This window comes from Chiloscyllium plagiosum, chromosome 25 (assembly GCF_004010195.1).
Source record: "Chiloscyllium plagiosum isolate BGI_BamShark_2017 chromosome 25, ASM401019v2, whole genome shotgun sequence".
NCBI classification, from domain to species: domain Eukaryota; kingdom Metazoa; phylum Chordata; class Chondrichthyes; order Orectolobiformes; family Hemiscylliidae; genus Chiloscyllium; species Chiloscyllium plagiosum.
The window spans coordinates 1,969,743-1,983,525 of record NC_057734.1 but is presented as its reverse complement, the minus strand read 5'-3'; the positions used below and the strand labels follow the sequence as shown (position 1 = coordinate 1,983,525).

The 13,783-nt window shown below is 44.1% G+C and overlaps 1 protein-coding gene across 4 annotated transcripts in view; it reads right to left on the bottom strand.

Annotated features, from left to right (window-relative positions):
* Positions 1-1,914: 1,914 nt before the first annotated feature.
* LOC122562503 (serine/threonine-protein kinase ULK1-like) overlaps positions 1,915-13,783 on the bottom strand; it is a 78,300-nt gene continuing 66,431 nt past the window's right edge. For all 4 annotated transcript variants that reach the window (XM_043715344.1, XM_043715345.1, XM_043715346.1 and 1 more), the window contains 4 exons: positions 13,554-13,672; positions 12,138-12,295; positions 8,445-8,580; positions 1,915-3,664 (listed from right to left, as the gene is read on the bottom strand). In XM_043715344.1, coding sequence (XP_043571279.1) covers positions 3,609-3,664; positions 8,445-8,580; positions 12,138-12,295; positions 13,554-13,672 — 469 coding nt within the window. In that variant the 3' untranslated portion in view covers positions 1,915-3,608. The remainder of the gene's footprint in view (positions 3,665-8,444; positions 8,581-12,137; positions 12,296-13,553; positions 13,673-13,783) is intronic.

The following is a 13,783-nucleotide window of genomic DNA, read 5'->3' as shown; positions in this document are numbered from 1 at the left end:
ACTCTTTAAACTGACTTCTTTACCAAGCTTTTAGTCCCCTACCCTAACATCTCTTCATGTGGTTAGTTTTGTTGGATGATCATCCCTGTGACACACTTCGGGATTCTTGGCTTCATTAAAATGTATTGATATAAACTTTAGCTGTTGTTGCAGAAACAGAAAGCCATGATCCTGTCTGCTTCTCAGGCAGCCCTTCATGACAAGTGGGATAAATATTTACCAGGACATAGTGATAAACTCCTCTGGTCTTCAAAATGTGCCTAGGGAACTTCTACATTCATCAGAGAGAGAGGATGGGTTTTAATGCTTCGTCCAAAGACACAGCTTCAGCAGAGCAGCTTTCCCTCGATGCTGTACCTCAAGGACTAACCTAAGATTTTATATCCTCAGCCCTGAAATGGAATTGAATGCTGAATCTCTCCTCATTCAGGGTTAGATTGCTATACTGAGCTAACACTGACACATACGCAGAAAGAATCAATGAGCAGGTGTAGGCACAATGGACCAAATAGTGTTCTGCTCTTTTGTCAGATTCTATGATTTACTTTCCAGTGCCCTCAGTTGGGAAGATATTTATCTCCTTGAATGCAAAGTCATCGAAGGAAGGTGCAGCCTGTGCTCTGATGCCACTGAACCATGTTGTCTGATACCCGACTCCTGCCAATGATGTAAATGAAGATTAACGGCAATTTTAAAAACTGCCCACTTTTGTGGAAACTTGAAAATCCTTACAATGGGGAGGTGATTGATCTGAGGTTGACACAAATACACAGAGGAGTTTGCTTCCTTTAAACACTAGTATAAGTCTTGGTGAAAAGACTCAGGTTAATTTGTTGGCAGAGATGACCTGGTCTGGGTGCAAATGGACACACTCACAGAATATATTCCAAACAAAATCCCATACCTTTACCTGAATTCACACCCCAGGGAAAATGGTTCCCCACAATGTCCCTGACAAAACCCTTACAGTATTTTAAACACCTTGACCAGCTCACCCTTCAATCTTTATTCATTTAAGAGAATATAAGCCAGATTTAAGCAGATTGCCATCGTACATTTTGTAGAACTGACTGATGGATTCTGCTAAATCCTATCCCCAGCTCATTTACAAGTTAAAGGAAGGTCCCATGACAAAAAAGCACACACTCTGTCCACATTGAGGTCGCACCAGTAATTGCACTGATAATTGCTATGTTCAGATCACTAACCAGTTCAATGGGATAAACATGACCATGTCACAGGGTCAAGGTCAAATAACCCCAATCCTCCCACATCTGAAATACTGCGGCCTAATTAAGGTGAACTTGCTCCAGATTAGTGAACTGAATAACGATGCAGTAATCAATTAACTGAGGTGCACCTATCATTTCTGTTAAAATAACTTTTTTTAAAAAAACACCTCATTGCCTGTAGTATACAGGAAGTTAAGAACTTTATCAACAGTTTAAAGCAGATTGTTATTTACATCATGTAACATCCTTGTAAAAGCTCCGACTCTGTGAACATACCTAGACTTCTAGCTAAACTTTGCTGTTGAGTTGTAAAATGATGCATGGGCTTACAATTATATAAATCTAAAAAACAGAACCCTGCAGATGCTGGAAGTTACAGCATAAGGTCAGGCAGTACCTGTGGAGTGAGAACCAAATTAACAGTATGGGTCAACGACCTTTTATCCTCATTGAACTACATTTATATAACAACATAAAACAGTAAAACATTCCCAAGGCATGGCATAGGAGTGTAAACAGTCCAAATGGGCCACATCAGGGGCATTAGTTCATCTGATGGATCTGGAGCTCGGGCAGACAGACACATGAACACAGAAAATACTCATATAAACTCAGTCCTCACAAGTAGATAATGGAGTGATCTTGAAACTCTCTTCAAAAGGTACTGGGAGCAGAACTGTCAAACGTTTCCAACTGTTTTATTTAGTTCTGTTCTGATTTTGTACAGGTCAAAGACAAAAAAAAGGTTACAGCACACACAGAAATAAAAACATAAATGAAAATGTTTCCAGCATTTTAACATTGTGGAATAACCAAACACACTTTGAACAGTTCCGACCTGAACGATGTAAGTCGAGAGCTGAGGATGAAGCTTTTAGGAAATTTATCAAACAAAAACTACACATCAATAACAAAGAAATTACCAAGGAACGGTTGTCTTGGAAACAGCTGATGTTTCGAGTACAGTAAATCACTCCAATTTGCTTGCAATCCTCTCTGGCTTGAAGCAATAAATACTAACTGCTAACATTTATCTTACACAATTCAGGGTTAAGTCAAATGTTTGGTGGCATTGATATCTTTGCAATATACATATATTTTTGTGTACACACAGTGGCTAATTTTCAAGTATTTATGCAAGATAGAGGGAAGAAAAGAAAATCATTGGTTGACAATGTGGCCTTGAAATTCATTATCCATTCAAGTGACAATTTACTGCAGTGTGGAACTGCAAGCACTCAATTATGTACACACACTTATCCATTCAAACCCCTCACCATTCTCATCCTCATGAGCTTCATTTACCTACTGAAACAAAGCAAAGTATTCACACACACCATCATGCACTCAGGTGCACACTCAATTATCTCACAAAAAACAAAACAATAAGTCCATGAAGAACAATCTATAGGGTGCGATTGTCTGTTGTTGTTGCTAGTTTGTGAAATTCTCTTCGGAAATGTCTCCCTGGCAGAGTTCAACCGAGAAAAGATTCGGGTGTGCATACACACACACACACATATACACTCTCTCTCTGTCAGCCCATACTGTGCAGTACCAACTACATACTGAAATTCTCAGATAGTGCAACACATGAACAGATGAGAAATGGCAGGGTGTGAGGGGGCTAGAAGGGTTGGGAGAAAGGAAACAGGGCTGACTGAATTTACACTTTGCATTCCATCCTTCTGTACTTACATCACATGGGCCACTGCGTGGTTCAAGTTCATAACCATGTAAAGCTAATATAAAGTGCACCTCTACCTTACAGGCTAGTGTGGGGGGGGGGTTACTCGGGTGTGTGTTTGTGTGTGTGTGTGCACAATTAACACTTCAGACAAAAAAAGTGAGGAAAGTGCTTCAAGGCAGCATTCAATGGAAAACAACAAAAAAATCAACAGCTTAGTCACTCTGCAAATATCTCACTGACGTTTTGCAAGGCAAGTGTTTAATCTTCTTCTTTAGCAATCAACTAATGCTTTCTGTTTACTTGTTAATCACCAGACCACAAGGTCCAGGCTGAAGAGTCTTCATGTAGGCCCAAATGCAATGTCAGAGAGAATTCCCACGGCAAGTATTCCTCTTCCATCAGGTGCCTTGTGAAGAGCTGCTGAAGGCTCCTCTTCATCAGAAGAATTCCACGGAACACAGAAGGTGTTCCTGTAATGGGGCACAGTTCATGAGAGGAGAGGGGGGCGAGCGGAAGGGGAAAGAAGGTTTCCACTTCAAGTCCCCAGTGAGTCACTCGGTTCGCAGGATTACACGATAAAACTCCAAATCGCTCCGAGGGATGACTGGGATGGTTCGGATCCAGTATCCGGGATATCCTGGACACTGCAAGACCCAAGACGAGGGAAAGTGCTCCAGTGTGTAGCGTCACGCGCACAGTCCTGGCTGTAATGCAGACAGTCTGCGTTCAATGCTCTGTTTACCTAGTAACAAGACAGCCAATGACAGCTTCTGTTAGTTGCAGAGGAATAAAGCACAGTGGACCATCAGCTGATATGTTTGCATATGATGTACATTACTCAGTGATCGTGACTCCTTATGAGGACAGGTCCCCAATACAGTACTCAGCAACATTAGATTCCTGACCGTCAGTGACATGATAAATTTGGAAATGTCTTTTACTCGAAAAGGCCATTGAGATGTCAGTGGGACTGGCAGACAGGGGGCAGAGGACATTCGACACAGACAAGAATGAAGTGATTAATTTTTACAGACAGAATCGCAGGAAAGCAGTGTAAATGAAAGGGTACTATTCGAAAGGGGAGTTAAGGGAGCAGAGGAATCTCAGTGTACGTATGTGTGAGTCATTAAAAGTAAGAGAGTGGTGTAAAAGCATTTTTTAAAAATGTAGACTGGTCTTTATGGATAGTTTATGCCAAAGGGCCTGTCTCCATGCAAACGTGATGACTGCAGATGCTGGAAATCAGAGTCTAGATTAGAGTGGTGCTAGAAAAGCACAGCCAGTCAGGCAGCATCCGAGGAGCAGGAAAATCGGGGAAAAGTCCTGATGAAGGGTTTTGGCCGAAACGTCAATTTTTCCTGCTCCTCGGATGCTGCCTGACTGGCTGTGCTTTTCCAGCACCACTCTAATCTAAATTCTGTCTCTGTGCAGTAGGACTCTATGACTCGAGGGGCATTGAGTACAAGACCAAAAAGGTTATGCTGAACTCACAGAGATCTCTCCTAACCACACAGATCACCGAAGGCACTACAAAACCCTGGAGTAAGCGCAACTCAAACTTGGCCTCCCGATCCAGAGGTAAGGACACTACCACTGTGCCACACAAGTCCCAATTTTAGAAATTACAATTTGAGCTTCATCAAAAGTACTGCACCCCAGAGTACTTGGTACCTGGTTTCAGGAAGGTAAAGAGGGGACAGAAACAATTCTCGAGAAGGGTTTCAGGGATGAGGAACTTTAGTGCTGAGGATAAACTGGAGAATTTGTGGCTGTTTTCCCTGGAAAACAAAACCTGAGCAGAGATTTCAGAGAAGGTTTAAAATCAGGAAGTACCTGGTATATGTATGCAGGGAGTAACCATTCTCACTTGTTAACAGATAGAGAACCAGAAGGCAGAGATTTAAACTAATTGGTAAAAGAAGCAAAACTGAGAGAAGGAAAAGCATGTTCATGCACTGAGTGGTCAGGTCTGGAAAATACTTCACCTGTAGGTAGATTAGATTACTTACAGTGTGGAAACAGGCCCTTCGGCCCAACAAGTCCACACTGACCCCCAACCCACCCATTCCCCTACATTTACCCCTTACCTAACACTACGGGCAATTTAGCATGGCCAATTCACCTGACCTGCACATCTATGGACTGTGCGAGGAAACCGGAGCACCCGGAGGAAACCCACGCAGACACGGGGAGAATGTGCAAACTCCACACAGTCAGTCGCCTGAGTCGGGAATTGAACCCGGGTCTCTGGCACCGTGAGGCAGCAGTGCTAACCACTGTGCTACCATGCCGCCCTGATCCCAGGTACATCCCAGCCCAAACTTTCTAAAGAGAATTAATCTGTTCGACAGGATGGCACGCCCCCAGTGGCTAACCCTCTAACAGTGTGGCACTCCCTCAGCACTGACCCTCCAACAGTGCAGCACTCCCTCAGCACTGACCCTTCGACAGCGCGGCGCTCCCTCAGTACTGATCCTCCGACAGCGCGGCGCTCCCTCAGCACTGACCCTTTGACAGTGTAGCACTCCCTCAGTACTGACCCTCTGACAGTGCGGCACTCCCTCAATACTGACCCTCTGACAGTGCAGCACTCCCTCAGTACTGACCCTCTGACAGTGCGGCACTCCCTCAGTACTGACCCTCTGACAATGCGGCGCTCCCTCAGTACTGACCCTTTGACAGTGTGGCATTCCCTCAGCACTGACCCTCTGACAGTGCGACGCTCCCTCAGTATTGACCCTCTGACAGCGCAGCACTCCCTCAGTACTGACCCTTTAACAGTGCAGCACTCCCTCAGTACTGACCCTCTGACAGTGTGGCACTCCCTCAGCACTGACCCTCCGACAGCGTGGCACTCTTTCACAACTGCCCCTGTGATTGTGTAGTATTGGTTTATATCCAATACAACAGTATTGGCTTGAATTGGAGGAGTTCAGAGATAGAAGATAGAACAGTACAGCACAGTACACGCCCTTTGGCCCTTGATGTTGTGTTGACCTTTTATCCTACCCTAAGGTCAAACTAACCACATACCCTACATTTTACTATCATCCATGTGCCTATACAAGAGTCACTTAAATGTTGCTGAGTCGTGTGCAGGGATGAGGTGGCTGGATTGTGTGTCAATTGGGAGGGTTTATAACAGATGGTGAAGACTTGATGTATAAGTAGGAACTCTCTATATGCGTTGAACCTGTCCTCACCACCCTACCTTACAATGTCGAATTCTGAGCAGGCAGATGAGTGAAATGGAATTGGAATGTTTGCTTAATGAACCTGGTATTCATTGATTGCAGTTAAAATGTTTCTAACAAAACTTGCTCAAGAACAGTATGTTAATCATTGCAAACAAAATAATTGCACTTGGAAAGTTATGTCATTGTAAAACCGTGTTTAGTTTGTGCTTTCAGGATTACATTGAGTCTTGTTAGGATCATGAAGGGCATGTCCGTAAGACATCGGAGCAGAATTAGGCCATTCAGCCCATTGAGTCTGTTCCACCATTCGACCATGGCTGTCAACCCCATTCTTCTTCCTCCTCCCCGTAACCCTTGGTCCCCTTACTAATGAAGAACCTATCTATCTCTGTCTTAAAGATACTCAATGATTTGCCCTCCACAGCCCTCTGTGGCAATGAGTCCCACAGAGTCACCACCCTCTGGCTGAAGAAATTCCTCCCCAGTTCCATTCTAAAGGGTCTTCCCTTCACTCTGAGGCTGTGCCCTCAGGTCCTAGTCTCTTCTACAGGAAACATCTTCTCCACATCCATTCTATCCAGATCTCTCAGTATTCTATAAGTTTCAATCAGATTCCCAATCTCATTCTGCAGCCTCCACCACTTCCTCTGGCAGCTCATTCCATACATGCACCACTTTCTGTGTGAAAAAGGTGCCCCTTTGGTCCCTTTTAAATTTTTCCCCTCTCACTTTAAATCTATGCCCTCTAGTTTTGAACTTCCCCATTCCAGGGAAGAGACTTTGTCTATTTATCCTATCTATGCCCCTCTTGAGGTCACCCCTCAGCCTCCCACGCTCCAGGGAAAACAGCCCCAGCCTGTTCAGCCTCTCCCTATAGCTCAAACCCTCCAACCCTTGCGACATCCTTGTAAATCTTTTCTGAACCTTTTCAAGTTTCACAACATCTTTCTGATAGGAGGGAGACCAGAATTACACACAACATTCCAAAAGTGGCCTAACCAATGACCTTTACAGCCGCAACATGACCTCCCAACTCCTACACTCAATGCACTGACCAATAAAGGAAAGCATACCAAATGCCTTCTTCACTATCCTATCTACCTGTGATTCCACTTTCAAGGAGCTATGAACCTGCACTCCAAGGTCTCTTTGTTCAGCAACACTCCCTAGGACCTTACCATTAAGTGTATAAGTCCTGCTAAGATTTGCTTTCCCAAAATGCAGCACCTCACATTTATCTAAATCAAACTCCAGCTGCCACTGGCCCATCTGGTCCAGATCCTGTTGTAATCTGAGGTAATCTTCTTCGCTGTCCACTACACCTCCAATTCTGGTGTCATCTGCAAACTTACTAACTATACCTTCTATGTTCACATCCAAATCATTTATATAAATGACAAAAAGCAGTGGACCCAGTACTGATCCTTGTGGCACACCACTAGTCACAGGCCTCCAGTCTGAAAAGCAACCCTCCACCAGTACCCTCTATCTTCTACCTTCAAGCCAGTTCTGTGTCTAAATAGCTCGTTCTCCCTGTATTCCATGTGATATGCTAACCAGTGTACCATGAGGAACCTTGTCAAGTGTTTTACTGAAGTTATCCCCTAATCCTTCTAAACTCATTGAATACAGACAGACCCAGTGCCCTTAACCGTATCTCATATGACAAGCCCTTCATTCAAGAGTCATTCTTATAAACCTCCTCTGGACTCCCTCCAACACCAGCACATCCTTCCTTAGACACAGGGCCCAAAACTGCTCTTAGTATTCTAAATACAGTCTGACTAGAGTCTTATACAGTAAGTATAAGCAGTACATCTCTGTTCTTATATTCTAGCTCCCTTGAAATAAATGCTAATGTTGCGTTCCCCTTCCTAACTGCCAACTGAACCTGCATGTTAACCTTAAGAGATTTATAGTGTAGGTTTGCTCACTGAGCTGTAGGTTTGATATCCAGACATTTCATACCTGGCTAGGTAACATCATAGTGGCGACCTCCAAGTGAAGCGAAGCTGTTGTCTCCTGCTTTCTATTTATACCTTTCTCCTGGATGGGGTTCCTGGGGCTTGTGGTGATCAAACCTACAGCTCAGCGAGCAAACCTACACCCTAAACCTCAACCTGAGCTACAGACCTTCACAAACCTTGCAAAAACCTTAAGAGAATCTTGAACTGAGACTCCCAAGTCCCTTTGTGCTTCAGATTTCCAAAGGCTTTGCCTTTTTTGCAAATAAACTATGCTTGTATTCTTCATACCTAAGTATTCCATCTGCCCTCTGTCCTAACCTGTCCCCTGGACGGTAATGATTTAATAGAAGACTCTTACATTTGCTGATGTTTTCCACATCTTCCTGTTCCGTGATTATCTGAGAGAGACCCTCCATTAGCAGCAGTGCCTTGTGGTAGCGCTGGATACAGTCCTCTCCCTGCTGAAACATCTCATCCAATGCTGTAGACTGAACCTAAAATCAGACCAAAACACTACCATCATCCTCTTGCTTCAATCTCTGGGTTGGAGGTACCTGTCATTTGACTGATATGCAGGTGAAGGCCTTCCAGCCTCTAAACAAATTGCCCTTTAATCTGAAATTGCTGTAAAAACTCCACAGGTCAGGTAGCATGTATTGAGAGAGAAACTGAATTAACATCTCGAGTCTCGTGACCCTCTTCAGAAATGAAAGGACTTGTGAAGTGGTGGTTTAGTAGCTGCTGATGGAGAGAGGGGAGGAGGAACAGACAGTGAGGGTGCCCAGGGCAAAAGACAAAGCAGTGGTAAAGGAGTGAAAGAGATGTAAAATAGGTGCAAATGTTAGATTGGAAAGGAAAAAATATGTTATCTCTGCCAACAGCAAAGCTAATAAGACACAAACGAGAACCAGCTATGGGAGGGTCAGAGTGTGGAAAATGGAGGACAGGGTTCCTCCTGATAGTGAAACTCAATACTGAATCCTAGAGGCTATAAAATATTTCAGAGCAGAAGCTCTGTACTCCATTCTCCTTATATCCTCCACCTTCCTCATGTTGTCTTTACTCTCAGCAGAGTGAACACAGTTTTATTTTGCAATCTAACATTTACACATCTTTGTTTTTTGCAGCATCACCATCTGTTCCACTGGCTCCTCCTCCCCGTCTGTTAGCAACAACAAAACTACCACTTTCCAACTTCTCAGGGTCGCTGACTCAAAACATTAACTCTGTTTCTCTCTCCACAGATGTTGACAGCTCTGCTGAGTTTCTCCAATGTCATGTAAAAATGTGAGAGGCACATCTGGGGATAATCCTCCCCTGTCCCTCCCTAAGAATTTGAGAGTTAGAATTCGAGACCTTTCCTGCATCAGGGAAGCAGCGTTCACTATGTGAGGCTGTCATTGTTCACACTATTTCCCTGACTATTCCCATTTCTGCCAATCTCTCCACATTCTCTCTCAGGTCTCTGGACCTGTATACCAGCTTGTCACAGACACAGACACTGAAAGGTCTCTTCCATATCTGAGTTTCTCATCTTTAAGGAGTCTGTCTTTAATGATTCAAGGTGAATAACCTTTAACTCCCCCTCGTTTATCTCCAGCTGCCATAGCCTTATCCCTGACTTAATCTGTCCGTTTGTAACTCACTATTTCCAACTACACAGTTAGTGTGTTGTCTCTTCAGTTTGTTTGGTATTAGGCAAGCAAACAAGTTGAGATGGAAGATCAGTCATGAACAGTCTTGAAGGACTGAATGGTCTCATCCTATGTGCTTCTATATAAATCTTTATCCTCTCATCTATGTGCAACTCAGCTCAGACTGTGGAAGCTGAGGGCTCAGTACTAATCCCTGGTGAGTAACATTCATCATGCCCACAGTTAGCTCCCAATACCATCTCTTGCCTTCCAGCCAGTTTCTAACAAGGCTGTCTGTAGCCCTCTGTGCTTTCACTTTTCCTCATTACACTGTTCAAACATTGCTATCAACAACATCTGGCAACACATTCTAATGCACTGTGCTAGTGAGGTCATCAGAATTCTGCTAGATTCATCAGAAATGACTGACCCTTCACAAATCCACCCTGGCACACTGCAGCAACTCGCAAGATCAGTCACCCTGACCCTAATGACATCCTCACAGCCAAAGGCAAACAGACACTGAAGTATTTACCAGATTTCTGTCTTACTTCTGGAGTGAGGTTAACAATTTTATCAAATACAATTCCGAACAAAGATTCAAAATAATGAGACAAATGCATTGGACTTTCTCCATTTGTTTTCTCTGATACATTTGGGTGGAAACCATCAAATCCTGGGGACAGTTCTCCTTAAGTCTCATTACTTTCTCCATTCCTATTCTGCACTTATTTTTAATCCACTCAGCTCCTTCCATCGATTCCTTTTTATGTTCCTTTGAATCGCTGAAATTTTATCCTTTCCTCCTTTGTGGAGACGATATTGTCATTAAAGTTTTGTGTATTTTGAACTACAGCTGCGTCTGTTCTTAATGGGGCCACATTTCCCTGCTTTCTGTATTGGTCTTTATTCTTTCATGGGATGTGGGCATCACTGGCAAAGCCGTATTTATTGCCTAGCCCTAATTGCCTTTAAGCTAAGTGCCCTTTTCAGAGTTAGTAGGCAGTTACTAGCCCCTTACAGAGGGTAGTTAAGAGTCATCACATCAGTGTGGGTCTGGAGTCACATGTAGGCCAGTCCAGGAAAGGATGGCAGATTTCCTTCCATTAGTGAACCAGGTGAGATTTTACAACAGTTAATAATAAATTCCTGGTCGGTGTCAATTAAATTTGGCTTTAATTACAGATTTTCTAAAACTGAATTTTCAAATTCTACCAGTCGCCAAAGTGGAATTTGAACTTGTGACCCCAGAACATTAAAAGCAAAATACAGAGGATGCTGAAACCTGAGACAAGAATGAAAACTCAGCAGGTCTGGCAGCATCTATAGAGAGAGAGAGAAAGAGAGAGAGAGATAGAGAGAAAGCGAGAGTGTTAACATTTCAAGTGCAGCAACCCTCCTTCAGAACTCCCCAGACGACCAGTCTGTGCCTCACAATCACTAGTTCACTGACATTAAGATGACACAACCCTCTGCCCTTTGTTCTCTCAAATATTTATAAAAGCTTTTGCTGTTATTTTTGCAAATGTTTCCCCACCTGGGACAATCTAGAACAAGATTAGATTCCTTACAATATGGAAACAGGCTCTTTGGCCCAACAAGCGGCCCACCCAGACCCATTCCCCTACATTTAACTCTGACAAATGCATCTAACACTATGGGCAATTCATCTGACCTGAACATCTTTGGACTGTGGGAGGAAACCCATGCAGCTACAGGGAGAATGTGCAAACTCCACACAGACAGTTGCTTCAAGGCTGGAATCGAACCTGGAACCCTGGTGCTGTGAGGCAGCAGTGCTAACCACTGAGCCACCATGCCTATCTAACAAGAGGTGATAGTTTTGGGATAATGAACAGCAGATTTAAAACAGAGTTGAGGTGGAATTACTCCTGTTGAAGGGTCATGAACCTGTGGAATTCGCTTCCCCCAGAGTGCGATATATGCTGGGACATTGAGTAAATATGAGGAGGTAGACAGGTTTTTAATTAGTGATTGGTTGAAAGGTTTCAGGGAGCAGACAGGAAAGGGGATTTCAGGCTGAGATTACTCAGCCATGATGCTTTGAATGGCAGGACAGGTTCAAGGGGCTGAATGGCCTCCTCCTGTTCCTAGTTCTGATGCTCTCTGGCAAATTGTTTTTTTCTGATTTTGCACCATATTCATCTCTGGGCTGTAAACTCAAGGATAGGGACTCAAAAGAGAAACACAGGCCTAGTGCCAAGGGCAGAGCTGAGCCCTCTGCACCCTCCAACATTGTGCCCACTCTGCCTCATTCTCACCCCTGCAGCCCTCTCTGCTGCCTCCAGTCTTCCCTCCCTATCTCCCTAGCAGTAGGTGGAGAACGAGTCCTCAGTTGGCAAGGAGCAGTGTGAAAGTGGTTATATCCCGGGTAGGAGAGACGGAGATATTTTTACCATCTGTACAGTATGACTGTAAATCAGCTTTGCTGCAGTGATGCTGTTTATTCTGTCCATGAGCCGTTGTTTATGAATGAAAAAGCGCTGGAGTCTGACCGTGAGACAGCGACAGTGAGACACACAGGATTTGTAGTGTTCGTTCAGCTTCTTCACCACTGCAGAGATACAAAGATCCACTTTCTTACTTCAATTTTAGGTTCAAGTCACGTTCTATTCTGAAATCATTATTACTGAGATAATATACCCTCTGAGCCACTCACCATCCTGATTTGGCAATATATTACCATTCCTTTACTGTCAAAATTCTGGAACTCCCCCACTAAGGGACATTGTGGGTCTTCCTACAGCATATGGACAGCAGTGGTTCAAGAGTGCACTTTCATAGCTCCTTGAAAGTGGAATCACAGGTAGATAGGATAGTGAAGAAGGTGTTTGGTATGCTTTCCTTTATTGGTCAGAGTATTGAGTACAGGAGTTGGGAGGTCATGTTGCGGCTGTACAGGACATTGTTGAAATATTGCGTGCAATTCTATTGGAAAGATGTCCTGAAACTTGAAAGGGTTCAGAAAAGATTTACAAGGATGTTGCCAGGGTTAGAGGATTTGAACTATTGGGAGAGGCTGAACAGGTTGGGGCTGTTTTCCTTGGAGCATCGGAGGCTGAGGGGTGACATTATAGAGGTTTACAAAATTAAGAGGGGCATGGATAGGATAAATATACAATTGCAACATATCTGGTCAGCATGGACGAGTTGGACTGTAGGGTCTGTTTCTGTGCTGTAAGTCTCTTTGACTCTCAAAAGAATACAGAGATTCCACCACCAGAGCTTATTTAGGATCTGAGGTACAGTGCTGCACTGCAGAATTGGAACATGATTGAAACTTAGGTTCATGACAGGGATATTAGTAACATTGCACAGTACATGGTGCAGCATCGCTGACTCCACCTTGGCCTCACGTTCAGACCAGGCACAGTGTTGAGCCACTTCAGGACTAGGCTGGAGAAGGTCTGGCAGCTCCCAGGACAGGACAGACCCATACAGGGCTGACAGCTCGGCTTCAAACCAATGGCCAAGAAAAAGTGAATCAACTGAGTGAGAAGGGAGAGTGGGATTAATTACAATACCCTTTCAAAGAACCAGCAAAGGCATGATGGGGGAATGGCCATCGTCTTTGTGCTCTCATTCTGGTACTCACTAAGTCCTGGCCAGATTTGCTGAGATGACTTGGTTAGATTTAATGCTGACTAAATGGTTTCTGTAACCTTTCCCAAACCAACCTTTTCCAAAACACACAGACTATATCCAGGGCGTTGTTGTCATGGAGTGTTCCACGCGAGCTGGTCCTTTCACTGCTTGTGACCAGTTTGGTACGTGAGCCAGGGGATTACCCACAGGGGGCAGAGCCAGCTCACCTTGTTTGACAGTTGATGATGGGCACAGCTTGCCAGCCTTGATCTGATTCTTGCTCATGTGTAAAGCTGATGCCAGGAGTTCCGTCACCTTCATATAGAGAACCAGCTGCTCCGCATAGCTGCAATCATCAGAAACAAACAGGAACAGGGCAGTCAGCAAGAGATACTGCGTGTGTGTGTGTGTGTGTGTGAGAAAGAGAGCGCGAGACAGAGAGAGAGAGAGAGAGAGA